The sequence below is a fragment of the Macaca fascicularis genome, chromosome 19, assembly GCF_037993035.2.
Source record: "Macaca fascicularis isolate 582-1 chromosome 19, T2T-MFA8v1.1".
Lineage (NCBI taxonomy): Eukaryota > Metazoa > Chordata > Mammalia > Primates > Cercopithecidae > Macaca > Macaca fascicularis.
Window position 1 is genome coordinate 48950579 of NC_088393.1, and position 20864 is coordinate 48971442.

Consider the following 20864-nt stretch of genomic DNA (forward strand, 5'->3'; position numbering starts at 1 on the left):
CCCAATCCCCCATGCTCAGCACTGGGCACCCCAAGTCTCACTCTCTGTTCTTTTATTTCTGTAGTAAACTCTCTGGAGGTGACTGTCGGGATCATGGGGAGCTGGTGGGAAGGGGGCCCCTCCTGGGTGGGGGCTGGGGGCGGGGTTATTGCTCTGAGCTCCCTGTCCCCAGGGGGGCCTATGTGGGGGGTGTCAGGACTGGGGCCAGCACAGGGGGGTTGGAGACATGGCCACACAAACACTTGGGGCACAGCACAGGGGTGGGCGGGTGGGGAAGGCTGGGCGCCATATTGCACTTTGGGAGTGGGTCCAGGCGGGGACCCCCCTCAAACTGGAGCCTGGGGAGGAGGCTGGAGGCCATCACGTTCCCTCTGTCCTCTGTGGAGGGGGAAGTGAGACCCCAACTCTGGGGCTGGGGAAGGAGACTGGTGCAGCAACATGCCCAGACCCGGGAGGTGCTGAGGGCTGGTCCTGGGCCTTGGGCCAGGCATCAAGGGCAGACGGGAGGCTGCCCTGGTCCCCGCCTCAGCGGAATCCATTGCCCCCTGCTGGCTCAGCTGCCAGTCCCCCCTTTGCCTGCCTTTGCCTTGGGGGGCACCAGGAGACCCTCATCGCCCTCGCTGTCAGAGCTGCAGCCGCTGACGTCGGTAATCTCCAGCTCCGAGTCGCTGTCCTCCTTCCCACCAAGGGCAGCCTCTGGACCCCCAGCCCCCGGCAGTGCCAGGCGAGGGGCCGCTGCCAGGCCCGAGGGGCGCTCGGGGCCCAGGCCCTCCCCTGTCGAGGCCAGCAGGGGCACGGCTGTGGGGCCTCCCCCTGCCCCTGCCGAGGGCAGGTGGCTCAGGGAACTGGCCAGAGGGTTGGGGTAGAAGTGCGGGGGGTAGAGAGAGGGAGGCAGCTTGGGGAAGGGGCCCGTGAGGTACGGGTTAAAGTTCCAGGGGTACTCAGGGAAGGCGCGGCCATAAGGACCCAGCAGGCCAGGGGGCTTGGAATAGCTGGTGGCACCTGGGGGGCACAGAGGTAGGTCAGGCTGGGGCGCCTGCCTACCTGGGGACCAGCAAAGGGGGCTGTCTCCCTGCCATATCCCACCCCATCTCCCTGCGTCCCTCCTACATGGCATCTCACCCCCTCACACAGCTTCCCCCAACTCCATCTCCCCCACTTGTCTTCCCATTCCTTAAGCACCCCTGAAAGCCCTTGTCCCCCTCTCATTTCCCCTCCCTCACCTCACATCCTTTTCTGGGTTTTACACACGCGCACACACACACACACACACGCATGCACACACACACATCCTACAGCCTGGCTCTGGGCCCCCTTCCCCATCCCTTCTCTTGTCTTTTCTCATCCTCTTCCCTCAAGCTTGCAGCTTCTCCCACCATGCCCCCAGCACCCCACAACCTCCAGGCTCTTACCAGAGCCCAGGAACGGGAAAGGGCTGTCCAGACGCAGTTTATCTGTCTCGGAGGTGAACAGGGGCGTCCGGGTCCCTGGCTCTCCCAGGCGTGGGGCAGAGAACAGGGTTTGCAGGGTCTAGAAAGGGAGTGGGGGAAGCCGCCCTGCTCAGACTGTCCCCTCCCCAGAGTGGGCACCAAGTGCCTCAGTTCCAGGACCCCAATACCCAGACTCACCTCAGGGGTGAGGGGAGGAGCATCTGGCCCTGGGGCCCCCCCGAAGGGACTGGGGGTCAGCAAGAGTGGGGAGCCGGTGGCAGCTGCCGCCATGTCCAGCAGCGGGTAATTGACAAGCACAACTTTGCTGAAGTTGAACTTGTAGGTGAACCTCTTCCCTTTGGTCTTGTGGAGAATCCGCTTGTTGTAGTAGTAACTGTGGGGAGAGCGGTGGTGCTGGGGAGGTGCAGGGGGAGCCTTGGGGAGGGATCTGGGGTTTCTTAATGCGTGTGCTGTCCCAGGCACGATGCACAGAGCACTAGAACTTGGGGAAACTGAGGCTCACAAGTCCCTTAACAGGGATCACAAGGCAAGGAAGGGATGAGGCAGGAGCGGGGACCCTGCCCTGCGAGACTCCAAAGCCCAGGTTTAGGGGTCCTTCCTCCTTGCCTCCCTTCCACTCACAAGTAGCTATGGTGGCTACTCACGCACAGCCCTGTGCCTTGTGGGATCCAGCAGGAACCTGCCCCAGGATGCAGAGGGGTCACCAGAGGGACAGCGGGGGGGAAAAGGACAAGTTGGGATCCAGCCCCCAGCCCTTCCTCACCGCAGGGCCCGGCTCAGCTTGTCGTAATTCATGTGGGGCTTGCATTTGCGAATGCCCCACAGCCGGGCCACCTCGTCAGGGTCTTTGATGACAAATTCCCCGTAGTCCCCCTGCCAGGCGATGACACCCTGGTACTCCTCCTTCTGCAGCAGCTCCAGGATAAAGTGCCACAGCTGGATCTGCCTCGAGCCAGGGGATGACTCTGGCTTGTAGGCCCAATCCGGGAAGGCAAACCCTGGGGACGGGAGAGAGGGAGTGGCCTGGAGTCAGGATGCCAAGTCCAGGGCTCTGGGTCCTGCTGGACTCAGTAACCTGAGAGGCATCTAGTTCTCCTCCAGCCTCAGGCATCTTTAGGGACCTGGTTTCCACTCTCCAAACCTCCTCCCCTGGTGTCTGGTCCCCAAATTATCCAAATATGGGCAAGAACCCAGTCATCCAGGGACGCTGTGTTGGTTCCAGTCTGATCCCCTACCTTAGCATAGCTCCCCCAGGCTCAGCATCCAGAGGTGGAGGTAGGAGGGATTGGCTTCCTGCACCCATGACAGTTAGGAGGAATGGGAGAGAGGGGCACCCCCTTCCCAAACAGCGTTAGTCTTCCCACTGCCCCCAGCCAGCCCCAGGAGGTCTCTGGTCTCTCTTGTACCCTGCACTGCCCCCAGCTCTTGCTGTCTCTGTTCCCCATTCCCTGTCCCCTGCTCCACCTTCTGGCATTCCCCAGAGCCCCCCACTGACCCACCCTGGCATATCCAGGCATATCCAGGCTGGGGCTGTGTGCATGTCTGTACCTGCCTGTGTATTTGTACCTTTCCCATCCCTGTGTCCCCTCCACCCCATATCCATGCCCATGTCTGTCCAAGAACAGTCCAGAACAGGGTGTGTGTGTGCGCATGCACACACATATGCCCACGGAGGACATGTCACACAGACATCAGTTCACTTGCCTGAAACACACAGCCACACTGGGACACAGGCACACCGGAGTGCCATACGCATGCTGGGGGCCACCAAGGCTGACATGGCAGACATGGGCTGCCCAAGACAAGGTCACGTCATCTCAACAACCCCACAGTGCACACCCAGCACAACACACAATTACACATCTCAAGACTGGAACCTGCTAACAACACAGATGCATGAAAAGACACACACAGGACCCCAAATACCCAAAGAACACACTGTACAATGGAGACGGTGAACACAGCACCAAGATATTCATGTCCCCAGACACAGAGGGTGACAGCGTGTCAGCAGAGCAACTTCCCAAACCCGCACACAGAGGTACCCATGTGTCAGCACTGACACCCACGGCTCACATCATGTCTCCATGCAGAGGGGGGTACCCCACTGTCCACATACCCCCAGGAACTGGGCACCCTGAAATCTCGCCTCCCATGCAGAAGGCCCCAAGCCCTGGGTCCAAATTCTGTGCTCACTCCTGTGCCACATCCTATGCCCCCTTCCCCCTCCTTAGAGACCCCAGACCCAGGCATGAAAATAGAAGGCAGAGTGAGTCCATACAAAGCTGGCAGCAGCGCAGGAGAGGGGAGGCTGCGGCGCGCCAGGGCAGGGGAGACCAGCATCGCCGTGTCCACTTGCTGTGTGATTACGGGCAGGTCCTTACCCTCTCTGGTTTAGAACTTCAGAGGTGGAAGGCAAGGGGGCGCAGGGTCACACGCAGGCTGCCTGGTGTATAAAAGTGGGTGCTTGTTCCTCCCAGGGAGCTCCAGGTAGTCTCCTTCTTGAGGGATAATTTTTATCTGAATTCATTTTTGGGTCTTTCTCACCTCCCATGACAGGGCTGGATCCAGACTCCAGCTCTGACCCATTCCACACCCAGAACACATCCTATTGGGGATGCAACTATATCACAGACACACCCACAGGACCCCAAGGTGACAACGGGACACCCAACCCGGACACTCCATCTGTCTCTGAATGCACACCCTCAAATATGTCGTACCTATGAGGCACAGGCACACTAGAGAGAAGACCCCCAAACTCAGTAGGCAGACACACACATGTGACAGACAAACCCCCAGAATTCACTCATGCACACATGGACCCTACACTGAGAACCAGACACAGCCCCCAACACAGGCCCATGGACGCATCCCCCCACAGCACCAAATGCACCAAGACATCCATTCGGAACGCCATACACCACGAGACAGACCGCAAGAAACAGGCAAAGGCTCCTCACCCCACTCAGAGGTACAGTCGCGAGCCGGCAGACACCCCCATCCCAAAATGCAGACACGCCCAGCCCAGAGACACTCAAGTAGCCTCAGATGGGCACGTACAAGCAAATACACAAGCTCACACAAAGACAGGCTGTGCAGACACATTCTCCCAGTGTGACCCCTTCTAAAAACACTGAAGTGTGACACAGGGACACACTCTGAAATGAGACCCCAAATAACCAAGCACAGAGTGTCTGTCTCTCTCTCACACACACACCCCTCCCGCTGCACATGGGCATGGTGTCTGACCAGCCTCACCGGCCACCACCCCCAGTTCCAAACCTCCACTCTGAGCAAGCTGTCCTCTCTCCTGGGTCTCGGGCTGGCTGGGTCATGCCTGCACGTCCCCCTGACTGGGCAGGGCCATCTGTCCATCTGTCCATCCATGCTCCCCCTCTCCGGAAACCCCTCAGTGCCCGCTCCAGCCCAGTCCCTGCTCTCTTTCCGCGCAGGACTTGCGTGGGAGCAGGCTGAGAGGTGCATGGCAGGGATGCCCGGGCCTCGGGCCCCTCTGTCCTCACCCCTCACTCACCTCCTTACCTTGCCCACCCTCCCAGAAGACCCACATATCGCAGCAGGCAGGTGGCAGGGTAATCTGGCTGCGAAGTTTTTAGCCAACTTTCTCCGAAGGGGTTTGATTTGGGGGACTCTGACCAAGACTGAGAGAGAAGGACCCACGGACTAGAGTGAGACACGTGGAGACACGGAGAGAAGGGGGTGCGGCTCACTGGGGAGGTCTGAGGGGTGGGGGAAGGAATGGGGGAGGTCCGGGCCAGTTACCAGGGGTCCAGAGAGCCGGCAGGGCGGGCGGGGCGAAGAGAAGGTCGGAGACGCAGCTACAGTCCATGGCGGAGCCGGCCCTGCAGAGGCCGGGACGGACACACGGGGACGGGGTGGGCAGGAGAGACAGACACAGGTCAGCCAGCGGGGCGCTGCCCGGGGCCTCCCCCTCTCCCATGTCCCCACCCCAGCCCTCTGCCCTCTCCCCGCAATCCTTTCTGCCCACTCCCTCCCGCAGGCACCGCTCTGTCACCAGCCGCTCCCAGCCCCGAGCCCCCAGCACCCCGTTCCTTCCCTCCCAGCCTCTCCTCCCGCATCCTCCTCCTCACTCGGTGCCTCCATCACTAACCACGCCGCTCCCAGCCTCCCTCCCCGCTCCCCGCCACTCGCTCACGCTCTCACACTCGCTGGCTCTCACGCCCGCCCGCCCGCTCGCTCGCGCCCCGCACAGTCTCTGCTGCCGTCTCCCGTCCCCGCTCTCCCGCCTGACCTCCCGGGTCGGTCGGTCCCTGCGTCTCCGGGTCTCCCTCTGTCTCTCTCTCTGGCTGCCCCAGATTTATCTTGCTCTGAAACTTGCCCCCACACCCGCCCCACCCGGACGACCCGCAGGCGGACTCTTCCAGCCCTTGCGCAGCTCCGACCCGCAGCGGCCCAGGACAGGCTGCAGGGGGCAGGCCCAGCCCCGCCTCCTCCAGTCCCCTACCCCACAGGGCAGCCCCCAGCGCCCCGCAGGAGGCCTCCACAGACCCCAGACCTGCTGCTCACCCTGAAGACCCCTGCCACTTGGATCTGCCTCCCTCCTCAGACACCCCTTCCCCTCGCATCTGCCTCCCCCTCAGACCCCCTCCCTCAGACACTCCCTCTCCCTAGATATCTTACGCCCCTAAGATACTCCATCCCCTCCTCACTCCAGTCTCCCCGCACCTTTCCCCTTCATGCGGCGCCTCCCCTCCACACACACACCCTTGGAATCCACTCCCTCTCACACCCCTCCGCAGACACACGCTGCCCTCGCGCTCCCGAGACCCCTCCCCCCAGGCACTTCAGCCCCTCACTGCCACCCTCAGACCCCACCTCTGGAGCACCTTCTTCCTGGAGACCCCCCAGATGCTCTCAAAAACCCACTCCTCTTAGACACCCTGATACTCCCCACTGCTCCCATGCCCCCCCCAAACCCCTCAGACCCTGGCAGCCCACACTGTGTTCCCCCATGAGCCCCACCTACCCCCTGGACACGACAAGACTTTTCAGACACCCCATGTCCCCTCAGACTCGCCCGGTCTCCCCACAGAGGCCCCAACCCCAGATGCCCCCACCTCCCATCTGCCTCCTGGAGCCTCCCCTGTCCCAGGCCCCCTCTGTTCTCGCACCTGTCTCCCCATCTTTCTCCATCTGCCCCCTGTCTCTCGGTATCTCTCCCTCTCCATCTCTGTCTCTCCCCATCACTTGGTCTCTTCTGCCTTCGGTCTCCCCCCACCATCTCCCTTCCATTTCTGACTCTCTCCTCCACCTAGGGGGTCTCTCTCCCCACCTCACTGCCCTCTCCCCCTCTCTCTATCTCCTCCTCCACCACTCAGTCTCTTCCCTGTTTCTACGTCTCCCACCCTTGCTTCTTTCCCGTCTGTCTCTCCGTCTTCCCAGGGTGTCCATCTCTGTCTCTCTATGACTTTCTCCCCATCTCTGCTGTCCATCTCTCCCTCCCCCTCCACCATCTCTGTCTCTGTCTCTCCCTCCCCTTCCACTATCTCTGTCTCTGTCTCTCCCTCCCCCTCCACTATCTCTGTCTCTCCCTCCCCTTCCACCATCTCTGTCTCTGTCTCTCCCTCCCTTTCCACCATCTCTGTCTCTGTCTCTCCCTCCCCTTCCACTATCTCTGTCTCTGTCTCTCCCTCCCCCTCCACTATCTCTGTCTCTCCCTCCCCCTCCACCATCTCTGTCTCTGTCTCTCCCTCCCCTTCCACTATCTCTGTCTCCTGTCTCTGCCCCCACCCTTTCCCTGTCCCGCGTCGTCTCTCCAGCAGCCCCGCTCCCCCACACCTCTCCCCCACCCATCGCTCTCCCACCTCCCCGCTCTCTCTGCCTCTCAGGGTCCCCTCCTTCCTCCCCCCGCCCCCACCCCCTATTGGCCCCTCTCATTTCCGTGTTGGTTTTGATTTCTCTTCCCGACGCTTTCAACTCCCCGCCGCCTCCTCCGGACACGTTATAACGAGGAGCCGTGGGATCGGCGCTCCGGGCCCTGCTCCCACGCTCCCCCCGCCGTGTCTCACACGCATCTCTGCCATCTCGCGGTCTCTGTGGCCACTTCTCCCCGTCTCTGTGCCCAGCCTTGGTCCTGTGTCAGGCTCCACAGGGACCTGGACCTCTTGCCCATGTCCATCACCTCTGCCGCCCTGTCCCCGTCCGTCTGTCCCTCCCGTCTCTGGGTCTCCATGCCTCCCTGTCTCTCGGTTCCCACGTCGTCTCCACTTCTGTGTCCTCACGTCTCTGGGTCCCCACGTCTCTGGGTCTCCGCATGGCTCTGTTTTGATATCTAGAGTCTCCACACCCCATCTCTGTCTCCACGTCTCCATATCTCCTCCTCCTCAAGTCCCTGTCCTGTCCCCATGTCCCCCATCTCTGTCTCATCTGTCTCCATGCCCCATCTTCCTGTCTCTGTGTCTCTGTCTCCATGTCTCCATCTCCATGTCTCTGTCTCTGTTTCTGTCCCGGTGTCCGTCTCTTGGGGTCCCTTTGATCTCACCCTGCCCCTGGCGCCCCCCTGGCCCCATTGATCGCTGATCGACCGATGGAGGGAGCAGGGCCTGCGGGGCCTGGGGCTGCAGGGCCGAACAGGGCCTGGTAGGACGGCCAGACAGATGGACAAACGGCCCCAGCCCCAGTGGCTGTGGAGGGGGAGCAGCCACAACCCCCCGCCCCTCCCTGCCGGCCGGCGCGGTGCGGATGGGGACTCCAGGCAAGCTTTAATTTTTAATTTTATTTTGCTTCCTCCACCCCCCCTTCACCCCCCATCTCTACCGCCCGCAGCCATGGCACCGAATGTGTGTGCGCATGTGAGCGAAGCGGTGTGCAGAGGCGCTGGGCAGGCGAGGGCCCTCCTCCCTTCTCTCCCTGCCAAGCACAACCACACAGACCCACACACCAACCCAGGCACGAACACCGCCACGTCCCACACAGCACATATCGCACAGATGCACACACCAGCACACACACACCCCATCACACACCGCAGGAGCCCACATGTCAACAAAGTCACACACAGCATCACATCCCACACATCACAGAGACACACACCACCATTGCCACACACAACCCACATCACAGTTGCATGTGTCAGTAAAGTCACACACCAACATTATCACACAGTCACACACAGCATAGTCACAGACACACAGAAACAGACACACAATTTTACACAAATACGACACACACCAATTCAAACTCACACAGAAACAAAGACACACAATCACAAATCCTAGACACACTGTGTAGACACATAAACACACACTGAGGCTCGCAATCAAATACGGAAACCCAGATTCCCAAGCACACAATCACACACTGAGACAACAGCACACAGAAACAGACACAGAGTCACACAAACAAGCGCCACCGACCCTCCAGCGCATACATATGTACTTGGTCATGCATGGAGCCGTAGAGATACACACACCAGCACCAACCCAGAGAGCCAACGCACACGGCCACACACACAGCCATTCACAGACACAGTCACAATCACACCAAGATCACGGACCCAAACCCGCGACCGACACAGCGGCCCCTGCAGAGGTACACACAGACACACCCAGACACACTGGGTAGGGTGGGCACTCAGCGGTGACCCCAACCCAAGGCCCCTGCCACTCCTGCTCCCACCATCCCCATCTGTCTGCCTGTCTCTCCGTCTGTGGACTTCCCAAGCATGTCTCTGCATGGGTCCGTGATCTGTGTGTGTGTGTGCGTGTATGTGACACGTGCCCTTGTCTCAGACCCGCTTCTGTGGCTGTCTCTCGAGACAAAGGTCTCCCGGTCTCTCTCAGCTCCTTCGGGTGTTGGCGTGTCTTTCTGTCTGTCTCTGTCACTGGGGGTCTCTGTCTCTGTCACTGAGAGTCTCTGTCTGTCTCTGTCTCTGAGGGTCTTTGCTGCTCATCCTGGCCTGCCTCTCTTTCTAAATATCTCCATCTCTGAGTGTCTCTGTTTCCCCCATCTCTCTCTCTGGGTGCCTCTGTCTGTCTCTGTCTGTCTCTGTCCCTCTGTCTCTGGGCTCTGTCATCTCTCTCTGCCTCTGTCTCCTAACCCCCCATCACCCCGGCCCCCCGGGCTGGGGTTTAACCAGTTGTTTTGATTTCTCTAAGCTGCGCCTGCGGCCTCGGGAGCCGCCTCGGGCCTCGCACCGCCCCCCAGCCCCTTCATCCCTCACCCAGGCCCCCCATCCCCACCTCCCCTTAACACAATCTGCACAAGTGGAATGAAAATTGATTTTTTTTTTAAATTTCATATCTTCTCCGGGGCTCTGTCTAAAGAGGAGAGAGACGCGGCCCAAGACCCTTCTCCCACCGCCGCCCCCGCATGCACACACCATGCCCTGACACACGCGCGCACACACCCCGACTGCACCCACCCATGGCCACATGTTCAGGCACAATCTGGGGACATGTCCCTCCTTACGCCACACACCCATGTAGGACACATCTGTGCACATAGTAGAGACCCACAGCGACACCCTCTAGTAGGCACACACACACCATGCACAGCCCCAGCCATGGGCCCGCTGCCAGCCCCACCCATCTCTTGCCACACAAACGAGCCCCCAACACCGTCCCATCTGGGTGCACGAAGCCGGCTCTCTGTGGTCACAGACTGTGTGTCCTCACACACCCGTCCGTCCTGACTGTGGCCACGTCCACGTGAACACAGCAGGCTCAGGGGCCGGCCCTCGACAGGTACCAGGAGACCCTGTGCCTGTCCTGGAGAGGAGGGGGTTCAGGGGTGATGTGGGGTTTCCTGCATGGGCATGCCCCCCTCATCCCGGACGCCACCCCCTTCCCACACTGCCCACATCAAATACTCTGGCCTGACCCTGGTTGGGGGTGACTTTGTGCCTGGGGTGTACACATACCCCACACGTATACACCACATATACACCACACATACCACATACACACACCACAAACACACCATACATACACACCCCCGCCACACACATACCCACCACATACACCACACACCACATACACACACACAGTATACACCACATACACCACGCACACCATATCACACACATAAATATGCACATGCACCACATACACACCACACACACCCCACACACACCATATACTCACCATACACACACACATCACTACCCCTCACATACCTGACATATACTACATACACTACCCATCACATACACACCACACACCACATACACATCACACACACACCCCACACATATACACACTATACACATCCACACCATATATACCACGTCCACCACACACATGCCACACACTGCATACACACCTCACACCCACCACATCACTCTCACATACACCACACACACTACATACACTACCCATCAGACATACCACACACCACATATCCACCACACACCACATACACACATACACAACACACACATCATACACACCACATACACTGCTCACCATACACACCACATGCACACCACACACCACACACACACACACACACACACACCATACACACCACACACATCACATACACACCATACCACAGACACTATTATACATCACACCACATACACAACACACACACCCGCACACATCACACCACACCACATGCCACACACAACACACATACCACACACATCACCCACATACCACACACCACACTCACACACCACTCGCAGCTTACTACTTCTCTCAATACCACACATTGTAATCCCCACCTGGACACACACAAAACCACAGTCACCCTTAACACAGAGACCCACAGAAAACACACAGCAGACAGGGTGACACCAGAAACAGCTTCACACACAGACTTGGATTCAAGTTCATACAAGTTGCACACACATGCGCCATCCAACAGCCACACAGAAACATGCAACCACACAAACATACACAAACATACACAGTCATCAGTGCTCTTCAGGGCTGGACACACAGTATCAACTGTTATGAACCAACACTCAAGCTGGTACATTCAGCTCCCGAAAATTGCCACGCAGGCACGCACACGCACGCGCACACACACACGCACACACACACGTCCACATCTGAATCCAGACTCAGACACAAGCCCACAAGTTCAGAGACGCAACAGCAACCCCTGAACACCAACACAGCGCCACACAAACACACAGCTGGTCTGTGACACATAAGATCTGGGGGGCTCTTAGCTGCATCCCTCACACCCACACTCACCAGCCCAGCTGCCAGGGTCCTCTCAGGGGCGCGCACGCTCGGTCCTTCCACCCTGTTTCTCTGGGACTGAACCTCCTCATCTTGCCCTCAGAGATGAGAGCTGTCCCAGGTCCCTGGGGCCCATCCTGCACAGCCACACCACGTGAAAACACCAGACACGGCACAACTCCAGAGCTTTGGACAGTCGCACCAGACACAGCTGAACACCACACACGTGTCACACAGACATGTCACACAGACATGACACACATCACACAGACATGACACGCTCACAGACAGGACATGTGTGGCTCCACTCAGCACCCATACTTAGTCACCTGTGCCCAGGAACATGCATGTCTACACAGACACTGTGACACAAGTCACACAGTCATGTGCACCTGCGCGCGCGCACGCACGCGCACACACACAGACAGACGGTCTTCTGCCTCGACTGCACTGTGCAGGACACACAGAGGGACAGAATGGCATACAGGGCTGGCTTCCCAGGCTGGGGAAGGTGTGTCTGTGACCCTCACTTGAGAGGTGAGGAGGCTCCAGGCCAGAGACGGAGAGGCCTGTGGGTGAGGGCAAGGGCAGAGACCCACACCCCACTCCCTCTCTCTCTCCCTCTCTGTCTCTGTCTCTGCCTCGGGCCCTGTGTGTGTGTCTCTGCATCTCTGTCTCTCTCCCTGAATCTGTCTCTGCCTGATGTCCCTGGGGCTGCGGACAGCGCTCCGAACGGTGTCAGTTGGGGGGTGGTGAGGGAGCGTCCCCGGGGAGGTGGGAGCCGCAGTGCCACGCACCCCGCCTACCAAACAGCTCTGGGGGAGGGGAGAGGGAGGGCAGAGGCGCCACCGCCAGGCGGAGGGAGCTCTGGCTGCTCCCCGACCCCACCCATGGACCCTGCCTCCCCTCAGAGACCCAGAGAGATGGAGGAGCTGGAGGCTGGGGTGGGGGGCACAGAGAAGGGGAGACATGCAGGGAGGAAGAGAGACCGAGGGGGTGGAGCGTGATACATGGAGAACAGAGAGGAAGCAGGAGCGAGACTCGGAGGGAGATGGAGGGGGATAGTCGGGAACCCCACGGGGGAGGCACAGAGACGGAAAGGGACAGAGGACGAGGACAGGTCCCACAGAAACAGGAAGTGGACTGGGAGCCACATGCACACGCAGAGAGAAGAGACAGACAGAGACAGAGAGACAGGCAGGGAGATCGAGGTGGGGAAACACGGCAGAAGGAGCGAACCAGAGTCTGAAACAAAGTCGATTAGAAAGCTGGAGGTCACGGGAGAGCGAGGGCTGCACCCGAGACCCCGGGTTGGGAGGAAGGAGAGGAGGGGGCAGAGATGCGGAAAATTGAGGGATTAGGGCAGAGGCAGGAGAGGGATGCAGGCGAGCCCGGCCCTGGAGGTAGGAGCAGAAGGTTCAGGTGTGGGCCTGGCGGTGGGCAGACCTAAGGTGTGGATTCCTTGTCCTCTGCCCTACCTCACCCTTCTTCAGTCCTGGGAGGTTGGTGTCCCCTGGGATTCCGACCCACCCCAACTCCAAAGCCCACCCTACCCCTCCTTCTCCTCACCTCCACCAGGTCCCACCCCACCCAGACCCCAGCTCCATCCTCTACCTCTCCTCCTGGTCCTCATCCCCAACTCCCACCCCTTCCCCACCCTTGCCTTCATTCTACCTCCACCCCCAGCCTCACTCCACACGGGCCCCACCCCTGTATCAGAGTGACAGACAGGAGGGAAATGACCGTTATTTGGTGATGCTGGAGGGGTGTGGGCAGAGAGCTGAAGTGGGGTGTGGTGTACACCAGAACCAGCTACTCAGGGAGCCCAGAGACCCAGAATCCTTCTAGACGGCAACCACCAAGAACCAGGGCTCAGGCATCCCAACAGGGGCTGGGGCTTGGCACCAAGAGTACTGAGGAAATGGTGTTGAGGTGGAATCCAGATGAAACTGTGCTCAGCAGGGAATCAGAGAGGCAGAGATAGCAGATCAAAGGGACAGAAAGCAGGAGATCAAGGCACAGAAATGAGGAGGGCAAAGAGGCAGGGTCAGAGGGCTGGGGAAATAGGGATGGAGCTGAGAGCTAGAGGGGCAGATGGATGGGACTGAGACGCGGGAGCAGACAGGGACAGGGAATCAGATGACAAGGAACTGAGGACAAAAATGGGGAGAAGTGGGTGATCCTGGGTCAGAGAAAAGGAGGAACAGAGAAATGGGGTCAAAGACCCAGGAGGGCAAACATGAGGGGCAGAGAACTGGGAACCGGAGAGACCGAGGGACAAGGGACCGGAGGCAGTGGGGCAGGCCTGAGGGCCCGCGCGAGGGGCGGGGCCTGGGCGGGCTGAGGCTAGAGCTGGGTGCCAGGCCACCGGGGATCCCACAAGGGCCGGGGTCCAGCCGGGCTGCGGGGGGACTTAGGGCTCCAGGGGCATCAGGCGCGGCGCTAATTCAACGCCATCGATCAGACGGGATGAGAGCAATAAATTATTGTGACAAGATGCAATCCTGGCCCGCGCACTGCCGCCGAGGCGGATCGATCCCTGTCCCCAGCCCCACACCGGGTCCCATGCCCAGGCCTGGGCTGGCGGGAATGCCTCTGCCCACCTCTCCCTCCATTCTCCACCCTGTGCACACTCACTCCCACTGACAGCCAGGTGAAGGGAATGTGAGGAGCAGCCTAGGGGAGAGGCAGGAGGGGCCGGGGGAACCCACAGAAGGAAGTTCAGCGCCCCCTCTGACCCAGGTCTTTTGCTTCCCTCAGCACCCCATCCTTGCCACCACCTGTGAGGTAGGAACTGCCATGATGGATGCCCATTTCACAGATGTGGAAACTGAGGCTCTGACAGGAAAAGTAACTTGGCCAAAGTCCCACAGGGGTGAAGTTAGCCTGGACTTGAATGCAGGTCAGTATGACACCGCCCCCCAATATTTGTACTGTCAGAGGACAGGGCAAGGGCCAGAGACAGAAAAGGAGGAAAGAGACGAGACAAGAAGACAGACACAGAGTCCAGGATATGGAGAAACTGAGAGAGAGCTGTAAAGACCCTGTACGGACAGAAACAGACATAGACAAAGACAACCAGAGAAATACAGAGAACAAAGAGAGACTGGGAGACAGACAGAGACAAAGACAGGGCAGGACAGAGGGGTGGAGAGGCCAGAAACCAAAAGAGACAGAGAGACTCAGAATCAGACTGGCAGACATGGACAGGGACAAGGAGATAGGGGCAGGTGGTGGCAAAGGTGGAAATGGAGAAAGGAAATGAAAGTGAGGGTGTGCGGAAAGGAAAGGCCAGCATGCAAGGAGGGGCGGTTTGGGAGGCAGGGGTGTGTCTGGGGACACACAGGGTCAGAGGGCTGGGGAAATAGGGATGGAGCCGAGAGCTAGAGGGGCAGATGGGGGAGGCAAGGGTGCTGGGAGGGGGCTGTGCTGGGGGTATGTCTGGGGAGGTGGGGGTGCGCTGGGAGGGGGCTGTGCTGGCCCCAAACAGCTTGTGGGGGAGGTGGGGGTGAGCATGTGGAATGACAGCCTTAGCCCCAGGAGTCAATGGAGGGTGAGAAAGTGAGCCTGGAGTATAGGGGAGATGGGGTTGGGAGGTAATGGAGAAGCAAGTGTCACCAAAGTCACTAGGTGGATAGGTGTGTCTGTGGAGGGAGGGGCAGATGGGAGAGGCAAGGACACCTGGATGGCTAGGAGGGCAGTCTCTGAAGTCAGACAGTCTTGATTTGACTCAAATCTCTAACATCTACCTGTTTCTGGGACCTCAAAGAAACTCTGTAGACTCAGTTTCCTTCTCTGTAAAATGGGGACAAGAGGCAAGTACCTGCCTCATGAGGGCCCTGTGAGGACAAATGAGACAATGGGTGTGAAGAAGTTAGTGTCTGCCACAGAGATGGATGGTGGCCTTAGTAATCGGGATTTGTCATCACCATCACCCTCATCCTCATCCTCGTGTTGCCATCAGTATATATGGGGAGGGCAGGTGTTACGTGGTGGAACAGGTGGGGCACATATTACAAGCACCTGCTACTCAGACAGTGATACCTGGACCAGGTGTTTCTGATGCACACTGAAGTCAGAGAGCCTCGGACTTAAGATGCTGTGCAGTGCGGAGAGCAGGTGTGGGGGTGGCTGGGAACAGGCGACACGTGTCTAACACATGCTACAGGTGTTATGCACACGGAGGAAGGCGCTCCTCGAGGAGAGAGCTGGTTAGAGACATGTGCTAACAAAGGGGACCGGTGTTTCTGGAGAGAAGCAGGTTGGAGACAGGTGTGAGGGATCTGAAAGTTTGTTCCTAAAGATGTGGGGGTGATAGGCTGCAGGGACAGGTAGCGAAAGTGAACGTAGCAGAGAATGAGGCAGCGGTGTGCAGTGGGTTCACAATGCTTGCAAAAGGTGCAAAGGGACTCCGGTCACATGGATGTTTGGGGGGAGGAAAAGGAGAGAGGTGGCTTGAGTGTGGGGAGCCAGGTGCATGTCCACGGGACAGGGCTGTGTCCAGGAGAAGGTGTCCCCTAGACCCAGCTGAAGAGATGTGAAGCAAAGAGAGATTAGGTGGGGGTATGCGTAGGGGGTGTGGAGGCCTCGGTACCTGTTTGCTGAGGAAATGATTGAATGTGTTACCAGGGCAGAGGATTCCCCAGGATAAACAGGTGAGGAACAGCAGGTGTAGGGGGTTACTGGTGTGACCTTGTGCAGCAAAAGAGAGAGAGAGAGAGAGAAACATGAGACATTAGGTATGTAGGAAAGAAGAGAAGTGGATAGAGAGTACCTGAGGGACAGGTGTGGGAAAACAGGTATACAGGTGACGCAGATACCTGTGGCCAAGGACAGATTCCTGCCCCAAACGTGTGTCTGTGTGAAGTAGTGGTGTGTATAGTGAGAGACAGTGAGAGACCGAGAGAGGCAGAGACAGCGCCAGGAGTGAGACACCGGTGAGCAAGTGTGCAGGTGAGACAGGGAAACTCTGAGGGGACAAGGGCTTGGAGGAAGGCATGATGGCAGGGAAGGCCATGAGGAGGGTACCAGTGTGTGAGTTGGAGATCAGGTGGTGCTTGGGGTTAGGACACAGGTGGGGAAGGTGAGGTGCTTCTGTTGTCTGTGATGAGTAACCTGAAATGACAAGTAGGAAAGACAGGTACGGGGGAGTCCTTGGAAGTCAGTGACGGTGTCAGGTACAGGTAGAGAGGGGTGTGAGCGGCAGTTGTGCTCTCAGGTGACCTGTCTGTGGCCAGCTTTTCTGGGAGGGCAGGTGTTGGGGTGTTGGGCAGGTGCAGCACTGTCACGGAGGAGGATGGGTGAGGGCCAGGAGGCTGGGGACTGGCGGGGGCAGGCCTTACCTGAGGGGACAGGTTAGCAGGTTGCACGTGTGAGTGCTTGTTTGCAAAGGAAGGAATGTGTGTGTGAGTGTGTGCACGTGTGGTGGCTCGGTACTGCTTGAGAGGAGGAAGAGGTGAAGAAATACGAATGTGTGAGGAACAGGTAAGTTTAGAGCTTTAGGGGACAGGTGGGATGGCTCATTTACAGGTAGGAAGGGGCCAGTGTGGCATGAAATGAGATAGAATGCAGGGATTCCAGTGGAAGGGGCAGATTTTAGAGAACAGGTGTTACCTGGAGGGGCAGGTAAGAAGGGACATATGCTCCCCCGAGAGATCAGACATCTTAAGGGCAGGTGTGAGGGGGACAAGTGTTACCTGGAGGGGCAGGTGAGAGGAAATAGGTGTTACCTCCAGGGCAGATGAAGGGAACAGGTATGGAGGACAGGTGTTGCGCGCAGGCAGCTATGAGGAGATAGATGTTACCTGGAAGTCCAGATTTGGGGAGTTGAAGGGGGAACATGCGTGTGACAGGTGCATTGATAGACAGGTGTGAGTGAAAGGTTAGTTACCTGAGGCCACAGGTGGGTGCAGTATGACTCTGCCAGATGGTTTGCTGCCTCGATTTCTCTCGCTCCCCTGTCCTCCCCTCCCTGGGGAGCCAGTTCTGGCTCTTGGGTCCCTCCCATGGCTCTGGCCCTGGCGGGCCACACAGTTAGCTCTGGGCTGGTCGAGGCCCGGCCTGCCAGGGCTCCTGAGGCTGCTTGGCGATGCGGAGCGCGTCTGGGCCTCGGCGGGCCGGCCGGGCGGGGGGAGCGGGCGGGGGGGGCCGTTTAGCCGTGATAGATCCGCGCGCCGCTTGTCTCTTAATCTCCGGAGCGACCGATCGATTCGCTATTTCCCTTTGTTGCCAGAAAATTCGATCCTGGGCCTGGAATTAGGTCCCCGGCTTAATCTGAGCGGAAACCAGTGAGGGGGAGACAGAGACAGAGATGCTGGGAGAGACAGAGATGGAGAGACAGTAAGAGACAGAGAGAGACAGAGATGCTGAGAGAGAGACAGACATAGGGAGAGATAAGCAGAGATTTAGAGAGAGAGAGGCTAAGAGTTGGACCCAAAAAGGAAGAGAGAGATGCTGGGAGAGACAGATAGAGAGACAGATCCTGGGAGAGTTAGAAGTGGACACAGAGATGCTGTGAGAGACAGAGACAGAGAGACAGTGAGGAGAGACCCAGCCAGGGGAGAGATGACAGAAGTGGCCCAGCAGGGCCCTGCGACAGTGGTGGAATGATAGATAGAAAAGGTGTCCCAGAGGGCCCCAGCCCCACGAAGGTCAAGGCCAGGCCACTACTCCCTGCCCCGAAGTGTGCAGACCCCAGAACTGGCCCAAATGTCCTTCCCACAGACCCTGTGACCCTTCACACCAAATATCCAGACCCCAGATATCCAGATCCAAATTACCAGGCCCTCAGCCTTGAACTCCAATTCCAAATCCAGACTTCTGGCCCCCTCCAGTCCAAACTCCTGTGCTGATCCCCAGTCCCAGATATCCACACCCCCAGTCCTGACTCCCAGCCCCCGTCAGCTCCCAACCTCAAATATCTAGATCTTCCGCCCCAAGCGTCCAGTCTCTTGGCTTTGAGCCCCTAGGTCCCAAATATTCAAGCCCTCAGCCCTGACCTCTAAACCCCACTCAGAATCTAGCCCCAAATATCCAGACTCCTCAGCCCCAAACATCCAAATCCACCTTCAGGTCGGACACCAACCCCCGTTCCCAGATTTTCAGTCCAGTCTCTCGCAGACCCCATCTCCATGGCTCTCACTCGCTCTCCATCCCCGCCCCCAAATCTCGCACCCCTGTCCCTAGGCCGCACCTTCAGTGCTACCGCCTCCCACCTTCCCAGAGTTGGGAGCAGCCCCACCTGCCTCCCACAGCTGGGGCGGATGACCCCATCAGCCTGCCCCTCCACGGGCTCGGAGGCCCAGCTTCGCAGGCCTCCCAGGACCACCCCCGCGCCCGCCCCCTCCTCTGGCGGGAATCCCCGCCCCCTCCCCGCCCTTGCGCCGGCCGCCGCGCTCACTCACTTTCTGGGCTTTGCGCATCCGCTCCGGTCCAGGGAGAAGTGTTTAAAGTTCGGATCCCGCAGCCATGGCCCCCGCGGCGTCCTGGGGAGGGGGCACCGGGGCGAAGGGCGGGATAGGGGGAGATGCCCAGAGCCCCGGGGAGGCAGAGACCCAGAGGACGAGGAGAGGTAGTCTCTGAGACGCCAGGACTGGAGAGACTCAGAGACGGAGAGACAGCCAGGGAAACAGAGACGGGGAGACGAGCAGAGACGGGGACATGCAGAGAGGGAGAGAGACAGCGAGACAGACGCGCAAAGAGAGCAGAGACGCGGAGAGCTGAGGACGGAGCTCCGGGCGGGAGCGCAGCGCAGCGAGCGCGGGTGGGCGCGCGCCGAGGACAGCCTGGCCGGCTGGGGGCGCGGGGCGGCCCTGCCTCCTGCGCCTTCTCCTCGTCCTCCTCTTCCTCCTGCTCCTCCTCCTCCTCGTCCTCTTCCTCCTCCTCCCTCCACTCCTCCTCTGCGCGCCGCGCGCCTCCCGCCCTCGCGGCCGCCCGGCCGGGCTCGGCGCGCAGATATATGGAGGCGGCGGCGGCGGCGCGGGGGAGGGGGCGGGGGCGCGATCGATGGAATATAATTTTCCTCAAACTCGGAAAATAAAGTTCAGAGCTGATCAAATTTGAAAACAGATGTCGAATCGCGACTCTAAATAAGGTTCGATCCCGGGACTGAGGGAGTGGGGGTGGGGCGGGGGTGGGTGGAGAGGTAGAGAGACCCCCTCCTCTCCCCTTTCCTTCCCCTCCGCCCCGCTCCTCCCTAGGAGGACGCACGGACAAACGGACAGGCGCGAGGTGGAGGTGGGGACGATGCGGCCAGGACCTCTGCTGGACACGCAAACCTGGCCCCGGCCTGGAACACGGACCCGCACACAGGCAGCCTGGATAGGAGACACACGGACAGAGGGACATATGGATACAGTAAGACAGACAGTGCAAACACACACTCAGGGACACACAGCCCTACAGAGAGACGGACACAGACACACATACACAGACCTGCCCTCTGTACACGCAGCACACACATGCCTACCGTAATACAGGAAGTGGAAACACAACCCGTACACGGAGACATTCAGGCACACACAGAGAAACATATGCACAAACACAGCCTGCACACCACACCTTCTCCAACCCACAGCCACTCCCTGATCCACTGACCCACAAACTGGACACAAAGACACCCAGATGCACGGTGACACACAGCCACACTCCACTCCCAAAACACAGCCTGGACACACAAGCCCTCACTGACACATAGGCAGAACCCAGGGCTGGCACACTGACACTCCCCTTCACACGCCCACAAGGTCACCGGCACACACATGCACACCTGCAGTGACAGGGAACGGCCCCGCCCAGCCAGATCTGTTCCCATTGAAATAACAAGTCAAGATCGACCAGCCTCAGGGCAGGTCAGACCCACAGTTCAGCTCCTGGCGGGACCTCCTCCTCCTGGCCCAACCTGACCCTCACCCTCACTGTCAACCTTCCTATCTCCTCCCTTGCCCCTTGCCCCTCACCCTGCCCTCTCTCCCGCTGCCACTGCCCTGCAACCACTTTTACGTCCCATTCCCAGGTCAGGCTCCACCCCGCCAAGCCCCACACCAGTTTCTCTGGAGAAAGGCAGCTCTCACCAGGGCAGCCCCTGGAGGCTCCTACCCCCAGAGGAGAAAGTAGGTCTCACGGCAAGACAGCAGTCTCCAGGTGGATATGTGGGGGCCAGGACAGCTCTGTGGGATCTCACCAACCCCACCAGCGCCCAGGTGCTGAGACCAAGGTGCTGAGAGGCTAGAAGAGAACT

The 20864-nt window shown here is 59.1% G+C and overlaps 1 protein-coding gene across 2 annotated transcripts; it reads right to left on the bottom strand.

The window, feature by feature from the left end:
- Window positions 1–35: 35 nt before the first annotated feature.
- ERFL (ETS repressor factor like) lies at window positions 36–20106 on the bottom strand. Of its 2 annotated transcripts, XM_045379538.3 has the most exons (6): window positions 19030–20106; window positions 5235–5314; window positions 2215–2449; window positions 1629–1824; window positions 1413–1530; window positions 36–1002 (listed from the first exon to the last, which is right to left on the bottom strand). In XM_045379538.3, exons 2-6 carry the CDS (start codon window positions 5299–5301, stop codon window positions 554–556), a joined length of 1065 nt encoding a protein of 354 aa, XP_045235473.1. In that variant the 5' UTR covers window positions 5302–5314; window positions 19030–20106; the 3' UTR covers window positions 36–553. The 2 variants fall into 2 exon arrangements, with proteins under 2 accessions (XP_045235473.1, XP_065391641.1); XM_065535569.2 differs by lacking the exon at window positions 19030–20106 and having other exon boundaries at window positions 5235–5612.
- Between the last annotated feature and the right edge of the window lie 758 nt (window positions 20107–20864).